The sequence below is a fragment of the Piliocolobus tephrosceles genome, chromosome 1 (assembly GCF_002776525.5).
Source record: "Piliocolobus tephrosceles isolate RC106 chromosome 1, ASM277652v3, whole genome shotgun sequence".
NCBI lineage: Eukaryota > Metazoa > Chordata > Mammalia > Primates > Cercopithecidae > Piliocolobus > Piliocolobus tephrosceles.
In genome coordinates, this window is record NC_045434.1 from 105,126,871 (window position 1) to 105,141,938 (window position 15,068).

Sequence of the window (15,068 nt, forward strand, 5' to 3'; positions counted from 1 at the left end):
CAGTTTAGTGGAAATGCAAACAGAGCACCAGTCTACTTTATTTAGCCTGTGTCTTCCAGTTCAATACAATAGCCCATACAACTTCAAAAACAATACCAATTAGAAATAACAGGTTGACCAGGCCAGCACTCACATGAGGTGACATGCTGAAGTTCCAAGAGGAGAGTCTTTGGGTGGGAAACAGCGGAAGGATGACCTGGGTATCATCAAGACCCAGGTTGCGGTTCTGGCCCTGTCAGTTAGCAGCTGCTGAAAACCGGCATGTCACCTCACCTCTCAAAGGCTCAATTTCCTCATCCATTAAACGAAGGTAGGAATCCTTAATTAAGCTCTGGGAATATTACAGATAGATGTCAAATGCCTAGCATGGTAGCTGGTACATAAGAGATGGCTGGCACTGTGCATCAGGTTCTAAGGAACGGTATTCTCATATAGACCCTCCTGCAGACACATTTCTATCAGTCACATGGTCAACCTGTTTCCCATATCTGTATAAGAACATCCATGGGAAACATTCAATCATTGTCAAGTGAATGAAAGTAAAAGAAACAAAAAGTTATCATTGCAAACCTAAGTCTATAAAGTCTTAGACACAATATTTGAAGTCAAATAACCTTTTAATTAAAATCATTTATTTTACTATCTATGTAGTTCTTGAGAAAATAATGGGATGGTCAAAAATAATTCAGAATACAGTCTCAATTTTGGAAATTAAGTATCGATAAAGAAATGCTACAATAGTACTATGTTGACTTGAGAGCAGTAAAAACAAAAAAGGGTGGTGAAACGAAGATTTAATAAATTAGAATAAGAAGGCTGTAAGAAAGGAGTTTCTAGTATTTCCTATGTCTGAACTATTTTTCAGTTTAAGTTGTAAAAAGCTGCTAGTGTCCTTCTGAGGAAATCACTACTCTCCACAGTAATCTGTATGCAGTCCATGAGGCGGGTGGCAAGCTCACATGTGAAGCAGGCCCCCAGGGAGAGTGTCTGCAGAGGAATATTAATAAAATGACTTGTTCAGGGTCATACAGAACCAACTCAGAAAAGCAAATCTAACAGTTGGACGAAGTACCTCAAGTCCAAATGCATTTCCAGACTCTAGGATTAAATTGGGTCCCTATAAGATTTTCTGGAGCTGCTCACCCAGTCCAGAGCTGCAAGATTTAAGTAGTACCTGCAAGTGCCCAGTAGGCGGTGCCCACACATTCATTAAGCAAGACAAAGGCCACCAGCGACATCCCTCCATTCATCATGCCCACCAGGAAGCGAGTTATTGCAAAGAACTCATATGAGGGGGAAAACCCATTTGCAATTGCAAATAAGATGTCAAGAGCAAAACCTAGAAAGAGAGAACAATATTCAATAATCCAGAGGCAAAATAGCATTTGATCAAAGTAATAAATTATATTCATTAGCTTGTAAAATAAACGTTTGTAAACTTAAATTTTCTGAGCTGGTTTTTTTTTTTTTTTGAGATGGAGACTCGCTCTGTCACCCAGGCTGGAGTGCAGTGGCGCGATCTTGGCTCACTGCAAGGTCCGCCTCATGGGTTCTAGTATTTCCTGTGTACCATTCTCCTGCCTCAGCCTCCCGAGTAGCTGGGACTACAGGCGCCCACCACCACGCCTGGTTAATTTTTTTTTTTTTTGTATTTTTTAGTAGAGATGGGGTTTCACCATGTTAGCCAGGATGGTCTCGATCTCCTGACCTTGTGATCTAACCGCCTCGGTCTCCCAAAGTACTGGGATTACAGGCGTGAGCCACCGTGCCTGGCCAGCTGTTTTTTATTTTTGTTGTTGTTTTTTTTAACAGCTTCTCTTGGAAACTATTTTTTTAAAAAAACATAAGGTTTACTTTATTACATGGTTTCTGTCAATCACAGACAGTTTTCAATTATTCACAATAATGCTGGAAAATGAAAAATCCTTGCTCATACTCAGCTTGTCAAGAGCACTAGGCCAAGTTCTGTAGGGCTCATTTGAAATGAATCAACACAGAGAGATATAAGGAAATGAGGAAATGGGCCTAGTACACTGTCACAGTCTCTTACTTCTCTCCTTAGCAACATGGCATAAACTAAAATTGGGGGTTTGCAGAAAGCACCATCACCTATGAAAGGTTTATAACACAAATATCTGACTTTAACTAGGTGGGCTAGTAACTTAAAAGTGCCTGACCAGAAGCAACTTGAGCTGCAGTTTGGCCTCTTGCCAGGGTAATAAAGATCAGTTCTGTGTCCATATCCCAATTCCTGGAGAACCTTAAGGAAACAGTCCCCTTATTATTTCCTTAAGAGTCTTAGAGAAATAAGCCCTCTCATCCAGTTTACGAATACTCTAATAGATTACCTGTGAGATAGACTTTTTTCCTTCCGAAGCGATCTGAAAGCTGACCGAAAGAGATAACTCCAACAAATACACCACTGAAGAAAAAAGAGCTTGCTGCACTGACTTTGTAGGATCTGTTGGCAATTAAAAACCACTAGAGGAAGATAAAACAAAAGAGAGACATGTAGGATTGAGTTAGCTATTAAAAAACCAAATGTGCAACAAAAACTTGTGCACCAGAACTTCTATACTGCATGATCCACTATTAACCAGAATTCAGCAGAATTTGTCTATCTCAGACAACATCCAATGAGATTTTATCTTCAGAAACACTAGAAATCACTATTATTATGATGCACTCCCATAGTACTCTATACATACCTTATTACAGAATTGAGCACAGTGTATAATAGCTAATTACTTATGCATCTATTGACTATGTCCCTCATCCCAAGGCTCTGTGTTTCTTGAGAGGAGCCTTGTCCCATTTATTTCCATTCTCTGATGCCTAATACACTATATGACATATATGAAGCAATAAATACATGAACTTTTTGTCCAATAGGCTTGTGAGTTTAAAATCCCTTGAGTATTTTTCCTCAAAAAGATTAAACACAGAATTACCATATGATCTGGCAATTCCATTTCCACGCATATTCCCAAAAGAACTAAAAGCAGGGACGTGAAGAGATATTTGTGCACCCATGTTCATAGCAGCTGTATCTGCAATAGCTACAGGTGGAAACAACCTGTGTCTATCGACGGATGAATGAATAAACAAAATGTGGTGTACACGTACAGTGGAATATTCCTCAGCTTTAAGAGGAATGAGAGAACAGGCAGAGATTTGTTAAAGGATACAAAATTACAGCTAGATAGAAGGAATAGGTTCTAGTGTCCATATCACTGGAGGATGACTATAGCTAACAACAATATATAGCTTCAAATAGCTAGAAGGAGGATATCAAATGTTCCCAATACAAACAAATGATAAATATTTGAGATGATAGAAATGCTAATTACCCTGATTTGATCACTATACATTCTATGTATTAAAACATCACCATGTAGCTCATAAATATAATTATTATGTCAATAAAATTAAAAAAATAAAAAGGAACAAAATTCTGATTCATGCTACAACCTAAACTCTGAAGACATTATGCTGTATGAAATAAGCCAGACACAGAAACACAAATATAGCATGATTCTATTTACATGAGGTACCTGGAACAGTCAACTTCATACAGACAGAAAACAGAATGGGGGTAACCAGGGGCCAGAAGGAGCGAGGAACACGGAATTATTGCGTAATGGAACAGAGTTTCAGTTTGGAATGTTGAAAACATCCTGCAGATGAATAGTGGTAATGGTTACACAACTATGTGAATGTATGTAATGCATCTGAAAGTATACACTTAAATGTGATTAAAATGGTAAATTTTATATCACATATATTTATGACAAAAGAAACTCCTTTAGTATCTTCTACTTTAGGGAAACCTAGCAACTTAAAGAGAAAGTTACCATTCTCTGCTTAAAACACCACTATCTCAAGTCTTGTCTAGTGATGTGTTAAAGATGATATTTGGTTATAAGAATAAAAGTGAACCCATGTCACAGAATAACCTCAGAGAACCAAGAGACCACTCATCCTTCCTCTTCCCGGTCCCCTTCACTAGAGTCAGTGATGATAGGTGTGTGAAGGGCCCCTCCTCCTCAAGAACTTGCAAGAAAGAATCCTCAGTTGCTCTCTCCACCTTTCAGATCACTCCCTTCTGATGCTTCCACAACCAGTCCTCATGGCTCAAAGTACATCATCCCCTTTCCTCCTAGTCTTGTAAGACTGGATTGATAAAGGTCTTGACAAGACAACTTCTGGACATCTCTATTCAAAACCACCCATCAAAAAGACTCAGGAATTGGGAAAAACCGATGAGAATAACATCCCCTCACTCGTGTGCTTTACTTCTGAATTCCATTCTTCACATGCAATTCTTAACAAGGTAGATTAGCTGGCTTTCCTAGCCCTTCTTGGATTTACTTTTTCTTTCTTGTTTTTCTTTTCTTTTCTTTTTTGGCAGCGTTTTGCTCTGTTGCTCAGGCTGGAGTGCTGTGGTGCCATCACAGCTCATTGCAGCCTTGACCCCCCAGCCTCAAGCAATCTTCTTGCCTCAGCCTCCCAAGTAGCTGGGACTGGAGGGAGTCACTTTAAATAGGTGGTTCAGGGGAGGATTCTTGCGGGAGGTGACATTTGTGACCTGGATGATGACAAGTAACCAACCACAAAAAAACTCTTTGGGGAATATGAGAATAATTGCAGTGGCCCCAGGTGAAAACACACCAGTGTATCTCTAGTGGAGGTGGCATGAAATTAGGCCAGCGAAGCAGGTGGGCATCAGGTCATGCAGGGTCAGGCCAAGGTAAGGAGCTGAGAGATTTTATTGTAGTGCAAAGAACGAATATTGAATTACTGGGTTTATGTTTCTAAAGATCACTCTGGCCACTTTATGAGAATGCAATATGATAGGAAAGAGTGGAAGCAGGGGAGTTACAGTAATCGTTTAGGAGATAATGATGGCTTAGATTAAGGTGGAAACAGTGGTGATGGAGAGAACTGAATGGACTTGGGATGTATTTTGAAGGCAGGACTGTCAGATGTTGTGATGATGTATTGTAGTAGGAGTAGAAAGGAAAGGAAGAGTCACCTAAGTTGTTCATTTTAGCCACTCTCTGGGTGGTTGTAACATTTATCGAGATAGAGAAGGGTGCAAGAGGTGTTAGGTACATGGTGGGAATTCAAGGGTTCTGTGTGAACAAGCTCAGACAGAGCATGCCTATAAAACATCTAGGTAGAGATGTCAAGCAGGCATCTGGCTGGGAGTGCAGCTCATGGGAGAGGTTATGAAGGTTTATGAAATTACAGATACAGGCTGGGTGCAGAGGCTACGCCTGTATCCCAGCACTTTGGGAAGCTGAGGCCGGTGGACTGCTTGAGCCCAGGGGTTCAAGAGCAGCCCAGGCAACATGGTGAAACTAGGTCTATACAAAACACACAAAAATTAGCTGGGTGTGGTGGTGCACACCTGTAGTCCCAGCTACTCTGGAGGCTGAGGTGGGAGAACTGATTGAGCCTGGGAGGTTGAGGCTACAGTGAGCCATTATCGTGGCACTGCACTCCAGCCTGGACAACAGAGTGAGACCCTGTCAAAAGAGATGAGAGAAGAGGGGAGGGGAGGGGAGGGATGGAAGAGAAGAGGAGAGAAGAAAAGGAAAGAAGCAAAGAGAAGAAAAGAGAGAAAGAAGGAGACAGAAAGAAAACAAAGAAAAAGAAGAAAAAGAAAAGAGAAAGAAAGTTTCATATAAAAGACTAAAAGAGTTGCAGTATTTGAAGAAAAAATTTTGTTTTGTAAAAAAAGAATATATTTTGTAACATGGATAGTTCTGTGGTAGAATTTTTGACTCATGAGGAATGCCTACAGTAACATTTCACCAGGTCTAAAAACAGATCAGTATGAGATATCAGGTTGCCCTAGAAAAGACAGGACTGTATCTGTCACAGGGAGATTCCTTCTTTTACAATGGCCAATATACACAGCTTAATTGTACTTGTTCTTAACCCCTTGAAATTCAAACACTGGCTTTTTTTTTTTTTTTTTTTTTTTTTTTTTTTTTTAGGTTCTTAGTGTTTGTTTTGGTGTTTTCATGCTTTTAAAATCTGGCCTGCAACTTTAGTCTTCATTAACCTGCACCTCAAGTTTTGCTAGTCTGTTTACATGGCCAAGATATTGACCTTGGCCTGTTTTATTGATTAAACACAAAACTGATCTGTTTTGTGTTTAATCACTGAAAAATGGCCAATTTGAAAATTCCATAATCAACTATTCTATTGCCTCATTTGCTGAACTTCTCAAATCCATGGAAAAAGGTGCAATACTATCCTTATAAGTGGATAGCTGTCAACTTTTGTGGAAGTTTAGGAGGAAGTAGCCCAAGGGATGTTTGAGCAGCAAATTCCAAATTCTGATTCTCAGGCTGCCATTTGCAAGTGTCAAAGTAACTGCTAGTAATTTTTCTTCATGTCAATGCTGGTTGGGCTCATGCATCTCTCTATTACTCTTGGAATACATGCAGGAACTGATAGAAAAATGGAAAGACAGATTTTTCAAAAGCAAATTAGAGAATGTGAAGCTGGAACCCAGATCTCCCTGACAGATCCTGGTGAACTGGGGATGGCTGACACAGGGATGCCAACTCACAGATTCAGAACAATGGGTTGATAACCAGCCCTCCACATCCTTCATCTCCCAACATGTGAGATCTTGGTTTAAATGTTTTGTTTTGCCCAATTTTAAAAACTTTTCAAGTATTGTTGATATATTGATCACATACCTACTGTGTGATCTAAGGAGTTTTATTTTGTCAAAGCCCAGACAAGATAAACTAGGATATTCATCCCTACAGTATTTAGAAAATGTATTGGCGTAATCTATACTTAAAGTTTTCGAAGGAGCTCTCTCACCAGACAAGACTCAATTGCTAGCTCATTTTCTTCCCCCTTTGGTCAATACTTAGTACTAGGGTAAAACCCAAACCAGGATATTACCAGGCCATTTTAAGCTAAACTGTAATAAACCTAAACATGATAAGTGTGGATCTCAAGAAATGTGTTTTTATGAGTCTTTAGATTTTAAAAATCACTAATTTATAAGTCATTCAAACCCTGTTGACTAGAGATTACTAAGGTGATGAATTTCCTATTATTTTTTGTTAATAACAAGCCAAATTCTAAAGCCACAGAAAGAATGTTTTTTTTTACGTTAAGGTACTTCAAATTGAAAAATCATTTGCAAATTGAAGAAAAGGAGGAAATCTACTTTTCTTTTCCTATACATTAACAGAAAAGGAAGACTATAAAGACAAAATATTTTCAGTCTCTCAGGTTGACTTACATCTACTTCTGTTTTATAACCAGCATCTGTATTTTTGTTCTTATGCACTAAATTGAGTTGAGCATTCAATATACTCTATTTTCAAAAAGGATTTGAGGGGCACAGCACTACAAGCACTCGTATAATCATTCGCTCATCTAAAGAGGACCTGAGAGAAAATCAGGCACAGCTGGGGGCAGAACCAATAGTAGGTGCCTCTAATATAAAAGATGAAAGGAACATAAATATGGCAAATACAGGCATGAGCACAGAGCCAGGGCTATGCGGTGCCTTCCAGTTCCTAAAGAGGAAAAAGGCTAGGTGAACAGAAGTGAAGGGGGTTGAGACAGAGACGCTCTTGGCTGGGTACTAATGAAACATTTGGAGGTTTCTTTTTTTGGTATTTATGTTCTTACTGCTTAAATGCTGAAAATAAATGGCACATCCTGAAAAGGGATAAAGTACTGGCATACATCAAGAAAAGTTGCTTTAGCTGCAATACAGAGAACAGAATGGAGGTAGCAAGCATGGGAGTGGGAAGATCCATCAAAGGCCATTACAACCATGCAGGCCGGAACCACAGACTTCCAGAAGAGAAAGGATTCATGCAGGATATAGATGCCTGGAATTCAGAGGTGAGATCTGGTGTGAGTCATCCATGAACAGGTATTATTTGAAGCCACTAGGATGTATTAGGCCAACCACAGACTGAGTGAAGCTTAAAGATAAATTTCAAAGGAAGCAATCAAATGTATCTTTAGCACCTCTCTTAAAATCGTAAAACCTTAAGCTTTATGGACATGTCACAAATCAAATAAATCATTTTCCTGAAATACAAATATAATCTGAAAAAACAAAATATTGCTTTAAAATGGACCACATGTTTATGTAATCCCCAAAACAAAATTAACACCTGTGTAATGAAACAATGTATATCAAAGATATGTCAAAGAGGAAGGCTGCCATACCTGATAACCAGATAATTAATAACCAACCAACTTTCACATAATACTCTCCCCTCATCCCCAACAGCCAGCCTGTGGTATGTAAATTACAATATATTGGCTAAAGACTTTCTATTTTTTCACCCTCAGCATGTGTTCCATTCAGGAAGCTATGGAAAAAGTCAACGGAGTACTAGACGGAATACTAGAAATAAGGGATCCTTTTGACTTAGACAGGGTAACAGAATCAGATGTCACTAGAAAGGAGGGGGAAGGAAGAAAAGGAAGGTTGCATGTCGAGCATGAAGTGAGGGTTATGCCCTGTGTGCTTGGGGAACAACAGGGAGAAGGCTGGGGGTGAGGAAGAAGAGAATATAGATGCCCCTTGACTTAAGATAGGGCTGCCCGGCCCCCATGGTAAGTTGAAAATACTGTAAGTTGAAAATGCATTTAATGCATCTAACCTACTGAACATCATACTCATAGCCTACATTAAATGTGCTCCAAACACATTATCCTACAGTTGGACCAAGTCATCTAACACAAAGCTGACTTTATAATAAAGTGCTGACTACCTCACGTAATTTATTGAATACAGAAGAGCACTGCAGAGAATAATATCTTGTTTGCTCTCAAGGTCACGTGGCTGACTGGGAGCTGCTGCTGATGGGGTGCTGCCCAGCATCATGAAAGAGGATCCTCCCACACTTGTTACTAGCCCAGGAAATGATCAAAATTCAAAACCAGAAGTACAGTTTCCACTGAATACTTATCACTTTTGCACCATCATAAAGTCAAAAAATCACAGGTCGAGCCATCCTAAGTTGAGGACAACCTATAATGTGTTTTAAAATCAACTTCCAAAGTGTTTATTTTCGCATTTGGCTGATTTGTTGTTTCAGGGTGTATCTTACTCCACAGTGTGCATTTTAAATATAAATACCTAATAAGTTTCCATTTTTCAATTGACTTGTATCATTTACACTTACTGCCTGACATCCTGGTGTACCCATATGACACAAACAAGCCATCTCCAGGTTTCTTTCTTTTCCTTCCTCCACCGAATAGCCCTGTGCTGTTATTATTATCCTTCCCTACTATATTAGAGCACAGAGATCAGGAGATGTTTCTTTTTTTTCTTTTTAAGAGACAGGGTCTTGTTTTGTTGCCCAGACTAATCCATGAACTAGGAGATGTTTCTTAAGTTGATCATGAATATTAGGAAGACCAAAGAGCAAGACGGACCTCTATCATACTGACTCCAAGAACTGGGACACATATGCAGCTTCTACTCTGAGCAACTTCTCCCAGGCTCTACAAATGTGATAAATTTGTCTGCTTCAGTTTTCTCCTGTGACCTAAATAGCCCATTGTAGGTTTTTTATTTCTTCTTCTAATTTATAGTGACATTTCATGGAATAATAGTTGAAAAACATGCTATAACCACAAATCACTCTAATGAAGGGAGAAGTGAATGGTAAATAAAAAATCATTTACACCAAGCTTTTACAAGCAGTGGGTCACTTCCTTCTCCCAAGTGGGCTTTGCCCTTTCTTGCCCTCCTTGTTTTGGCTCAGGCCGGTTGACTGACTCTGCATCACCCACAGATGAATAATGTAGTACCACTGTCCTGCAGAAGTCTAGGTAAGGGTATGGTTACCCAAAGAAAAGCAAACAGATTTTTCATTCCACTTTTGCCATGAAGCATGACACCTGCCAAACAGACCACTCTCAGTACGTACTGTGCCCTCCTCTCCCCACTCCCCACTTGCACCTCTACCTCCTCCCCCGTGAACTATTCATTCTCCATGACACACCTTAAGTCTCATCTGACTTACCCTAGCGGAGCTTACCACTCTCTCCTTTCTGCCACATCACCCTATTTTTGCTTTACGATAATGCATGGTGAAGTGTGCCCATTTGTCTCTCCCCTATGATGCTGTGAGCTTCTTAAGGGTATATTTGTATGCCCCGTGGTAACCTTACAGTGTCTGTCAGCACTAATTAAATATTTGCTGAATTATTTATGTAAGAAGAGTAAGTGCCATCGTCTTATGGGCATCTTCACACACAATATCTCCAGGTCATGACTTCAAGCATCAGGCTGTGAGTTTATGGGCATACAGGGAACTACCTAATTGGTAATCATTTCCTTGGAGTCACCAAATGCCATTCTCTTGAAAAGGAGTGTAGACAGATTTAGAATTTGAGGGGTTTCCCTTCTTCTATAGCCAATCTAAGAGGAGCTAGAATACTTTGGTTTTATCTTTAGTCCCTGAAAGCACTTTATTTGGTCCACAAATATCCCCACTGAGAGAAGCATATACAATCATGCAAGGATAAGAAATGTGCCATGGATGATTCACAGCCTATCAAGGAACCTGCAAGACAGGCAGGGGCTGTGGCAGGTTAGAGAGTGGTACTTAGCCCCTCAGCTGGCTGCTGTATCCCTTTTAAAAGGCAGACTTGTTCAGGGCCCCACATAGTTCACTAGTCCCAAAGAAGCCTTCTCTGAAAGGAGGACACACCACATGACTGTTCGGGGCATAGCCCACCTAATCACAAAGAAAAGGAAGACAAAGGGCAGGTCACCCTGGCTGTCCAGGCAGGTCAACCAAAATGGGCAAACAAGACTGGGCACGTGCCTCTTGATTGAGTCTCTTGTTGCTGGAGGTCGTGCGTTGATGAAAACCAAGTCATATTATAACTGCCACGGCCCTACCCAGACTCCCAGCTTGTCAGTATTTCAAGGTTGCAGGGACAAAGCCAACAGAAGCTTCCTAGGACCCCTGTAGCAAATCCATGAAGGCTCTATACAATCAGAGAATGCTATGGTCTCCTGTGAAAAAATTCTGAATGGCTCTGATAACAATTCCAACCAAACTTCAGCCCTTCCCTGGCCCGTATTTAACATAAAAATAATTACAACTCTGTACATGAAAATCTAACTTCAGGAGAAAATCAGGTAATCAGAGACCTCCTGTGACTAGGGAGTACTTGGACAGGGTATTTCAGGAACAGTTTCATGGTGATTAACTAACTTGCTTCATTTCAATGTAGTTGTCACTCTGAATTACCACTTAATGGGTGAAGTGTGCAGGCTATAACAATCAGTAGTACAGGCGTAAGGAAGCAAGACATTAAAAAAAAATTAGCCCCTAAAGCAATTAATTGCAGTGAATTTTTCAAATAGTTTTAATACTCTGTCTTTTGACCCCAGGGTATGGCTTGGGGAAAATATATTAATCTCAAGATAACAGCCAGTCAATTTCAGCTCTTCAGTATCCACAGTGATATTAAGAATTCCAACTTTACACTTTTTGGTTGCAAACATTAATTAAGCATGATAATTGTGTGTCTCCGTGATATTTGGTGCTTTCTGAATGAGTCAGAGCTCAGGGAATAATCTGAATACAGCAGACAGCAATTTGCTACATAAATTTTCTCCAATAGCTATTAGCTCATTTTAGAATAGTCAAGACTCCTAGATTAGAGTTTTGCATAATACCAAGTTAATCACATCTATCTAACCTTTTATTTGCCCTTCCCAAAAACGCTTCTAAAGAAACTTCTGCAAGGCCTGACGCAAGTGTAATAAGGTGCAGGGTGGACATTAAAAAATGTGTGTTTTTAACACAGTATCTTTAAACTATAGAGTTTTGTAGAATCTCTCTTAATAATTATCTTCCAAAATTTTATGTGATGAGTCAACAGGACTTCATTTTTGTTCTTTAACTTTGATTTCAGACAAGATTATTTCAATATGAACCAAATATTACCTATACACGACAGATTATATATTAAGGATATTCACCAACTTAGTGACATGTTTAGGTGCCAGTTTCAGTACTCCTTTAGAGATTTGCAGGGGCAAGTGAGAGTCTAGCGAAGTCATTGAAATTGATTTAATGCTAAGAAATTAAGTGGAAGGTTTAGTTTGGCACTGCACTTCACTGTAATAAGGATGAACTCAATGCAGTGCAGAGACTAGTGGCTCCTCAAGGACACCAGCTAAAGAGTGACTGATGCCAACATGCTGCCTGGTGCTGCTGGCCTTGGCTGCCCCTCGATCACCATCACGTTATTCTCCATTCTGCTGCTGTCTCTCCATTGATTCTTATCATTTTGTTTGAAAGCAGCAGCAGGAAACTTTCAAGCCACCTATACCACACCAGCATTCAGAACAGCACCCAGACCAGGCTCTAAAGCACAAAGCAGAAGTACGGTGCGTGAACTCACATATAATTCACACTCGGAACGGTGGGATGGGGGCACACAGCACAGACACTTCACTGGTACCTCAATATAAAGGACTTCAGGAAAAACAAGAGATTCTGTGTTAAACATGTGAAACAGAAGAGGCCTTTGTTAGGTCTCCCTGAATCTATTCAGAGAGGAGAGACATGGTGAATGTCACTGGGGCAGGTGGTTGCGGGGCTCTGAGAATACAGTGAACTGCTGATAGCATATGACTTAACTATTGTCCATTCTATTTAATTCTCCTTTGTTATTTTTTGTTCTATTAGGAAACACGTACATTTATTTGAGCTTGACCAGCAAGAAAGCTTAATGTAATCATTATTACTTCTACCGTACTTGAGCGGGTTTTGTCGGGGTGGAACACTGGCCAGGCCCCTCATGAGTCTGACACACACGCCCCAGGTCACATCGCCTTGTAGAAAGCAGATGCTGACACCACTCACAGATGGGCTGCCTGCCTGGCCTCCTTCCTGCTGCTGGCCCATGCCACAGTGGCCAGGCTTGTTTACTAACTGTGGGGTACTGAGGAGGTCACCCAGCTACTCTGAGCCCATGTCTTCTTCCCTTTTTAATTAGCAGGCTAATATTATTGCTTTCCCTTCTCCCCTAGAATTCACTCTTGTCCAAAGCACTCTCGAGCACGTGACTGCGAGCATCTTTAGCTTTCAGTCCAATGTGTTGGGAAAGAAATGAAACTTTTTATATGAGGAATGTGAGCCCTCCCTAAATTATTGGGCCCAGAGAGGCACTGGAATGAAGCAGCAGTCATGTCCCCATCTCCCCTTGAGCCAAGTATCATCTCTTGAAGCTGCTTGCTATGTGGACTCTAGATTGACAGCACTGGTAGCTATACATTAACCTCACAATGCTGCACACTGGACACCATAACCCCTACTCTATAGTTCAACAATATACAGCCAATTGCTGATCAATGTTATTTATGCAAACTAATGAAAACTCCTAACAAACAACCTTGTATCCACCCACTCCGTTTTCCTCTTTTTGCCTTTAAAAGATTACTTGCCAGGCTCGGTGGCTCAAACCTGTAATCCCAGCACTTTGGGAGGCTGAGACGGGCGGATCACGAGGTCAGGAGATTGAGACCATCCTGGCTAACACAGTGAAACCCCGTCTCTACCAAAAAATACAAAAAACGAGCCGGGCAAGGTGGCGGGCGCCTGTAGTCCCAGCTACTCGGGAGGCTGAGGCAGGAGAATGGTGTGAACCCGGGAGGCGGAGCCTGCAGTGAGCTGAGATCTGGCCACGGCACTCCAGCCTGGGCGACAGAGTGAGACTCCGTCCCAAAAAAAAAAAAAAAAAAAAAGATTACTTGAAACAAAGATCGTAAAGGGCACTTCTGACTGTAAGTGGGAAGTGTTTCCTGGGCAGCTGTCCTCACCCTGGCTCAAAGAAACTCTTTAAAAATTATATTTTGTGCCTCAGTTTCTTCCTTTCGGTCGATATCTCGTGCCCCATACACTATCTCCCCACGGTCGCTGTGCTAACTGTTCTCGAATCTGCCCAGGCATACTCCTATTGGCTCTTCCTGTCCCTTCACTGCCAGTGAGCCACACCGCCCAGGCAGAGTCAATCTTCACCCTGTTCTCATGGACATGTTTCTGGGGCTGCCACAAATGGCTGGTGGTGGCAGAGGTGCTGAGGCCCTGGACCCTACTCCTCAGGAATGACAACAGCAAAGTATCTTGGTCTTCTAAATACTGAAATGCCAACTAAGATACCATTTAAAACTAAAGGCTTCTATTCTTTTTTGTTTATTAAAAAAGCGTGAAAATCACTGAAGTGGAAAGAATATGAGCTCATCAAATTCCAGAGTAGCAGCTTATTAGGTGTATGATTTAGGGAACATTCTTTAAATTCTCTTCATCTGTTATTTCACTAATAGAGTGGGGTTGTTGGTAGGACTAAATACACAGCATCCATGGAAGGCCTCTGGCAGAGAGACTCCCATCCCAGACTGCATTTTTAAAAAGTGGATAGCTGCCTCTTCCCTCTCTCCTATACCTACCAGACCTTGTATAAACTTATCTTCTCACCCACAAACTCAGTACAAAGTATGGAATGATCTTGTCATAGCTGAGGATCCCATGCATGGAGGTTGTGGAGTTCTGTCCTGCTGTGTGGGTCAGCGATGTCACCTGTACTCCTCCATCAAAGAGTAGGCAGGCCACGGCCACCCTTGCAAAACACCACAAACCCACTCAGTCTGAAGCAGCCAGTTCAGCATCTGGAATGCTTAAAAGATAATTCATCCCAAATCATGACCCCAGAGTTCCCAAAGAGCCCTGAGGGAGGGTGGAGGTGCCATGGGTGACATGATGGGGATCTCATCTAACTGTGCAACAGGGACAGCCCATGCCCTGCTCCCCATGTTGTTCTGGATACATAATGGAGCACCTGCTGGAGACTGAGGGTCACTATTTGCACAGGTAATTTGTACCTTGGAATAAACCTCTGAGGGTAGATAATTGTTTGACACCCTGGTGGGATGAGGAATATAATGTGTGCCTCTATATCACGGGAAGAAAGTACCAAGTATTTAGAAATGTATAATTATGAATAACCATAATCAAGGTGGATAATAACAT

The 15,068-nt window shown here is 41.0% G+C and overlaps 1 protein-coding gene across 5 annotated transcripts in view; it reads right to left on the bottom strand.

The window, feature by feature from the left end:
• The window catches only part of SLC22A15 (solute carrier family 22 member 15), an 86,861-nt gene that overhangs the window by 41,301 nt on the left and 30,492 nt on the right, over window positions 1-15,068 (bottom strand). For 4 of the 5 annotated variants that reach the window (XR_002733776.2, XR_002733777.2, XM_023222738.2 and 1 more), the window contains exons 3-4: window positions 2,349-2,481; window positions 1,175-1,339 (exon numbers count right to left, since the gene is read on the bottom strand). Coding sequence is in view for 3 of the 5 variants with exons in the window: in XM_023222738.2 (XP_023078506.1) it covers window positions 1,175-1,339; window positions 2,349-2,481 (298 nt within the window). In the remaining 2 variants the exon portion in view is untranslated. The remainder of the gene's footprint in view (window positions 1-1,174; window positions 1,340-2,348; window positions 2,482-15,068) is intronic. The other variant, XM_023222739.2, reaches the window with a different exon arrangement.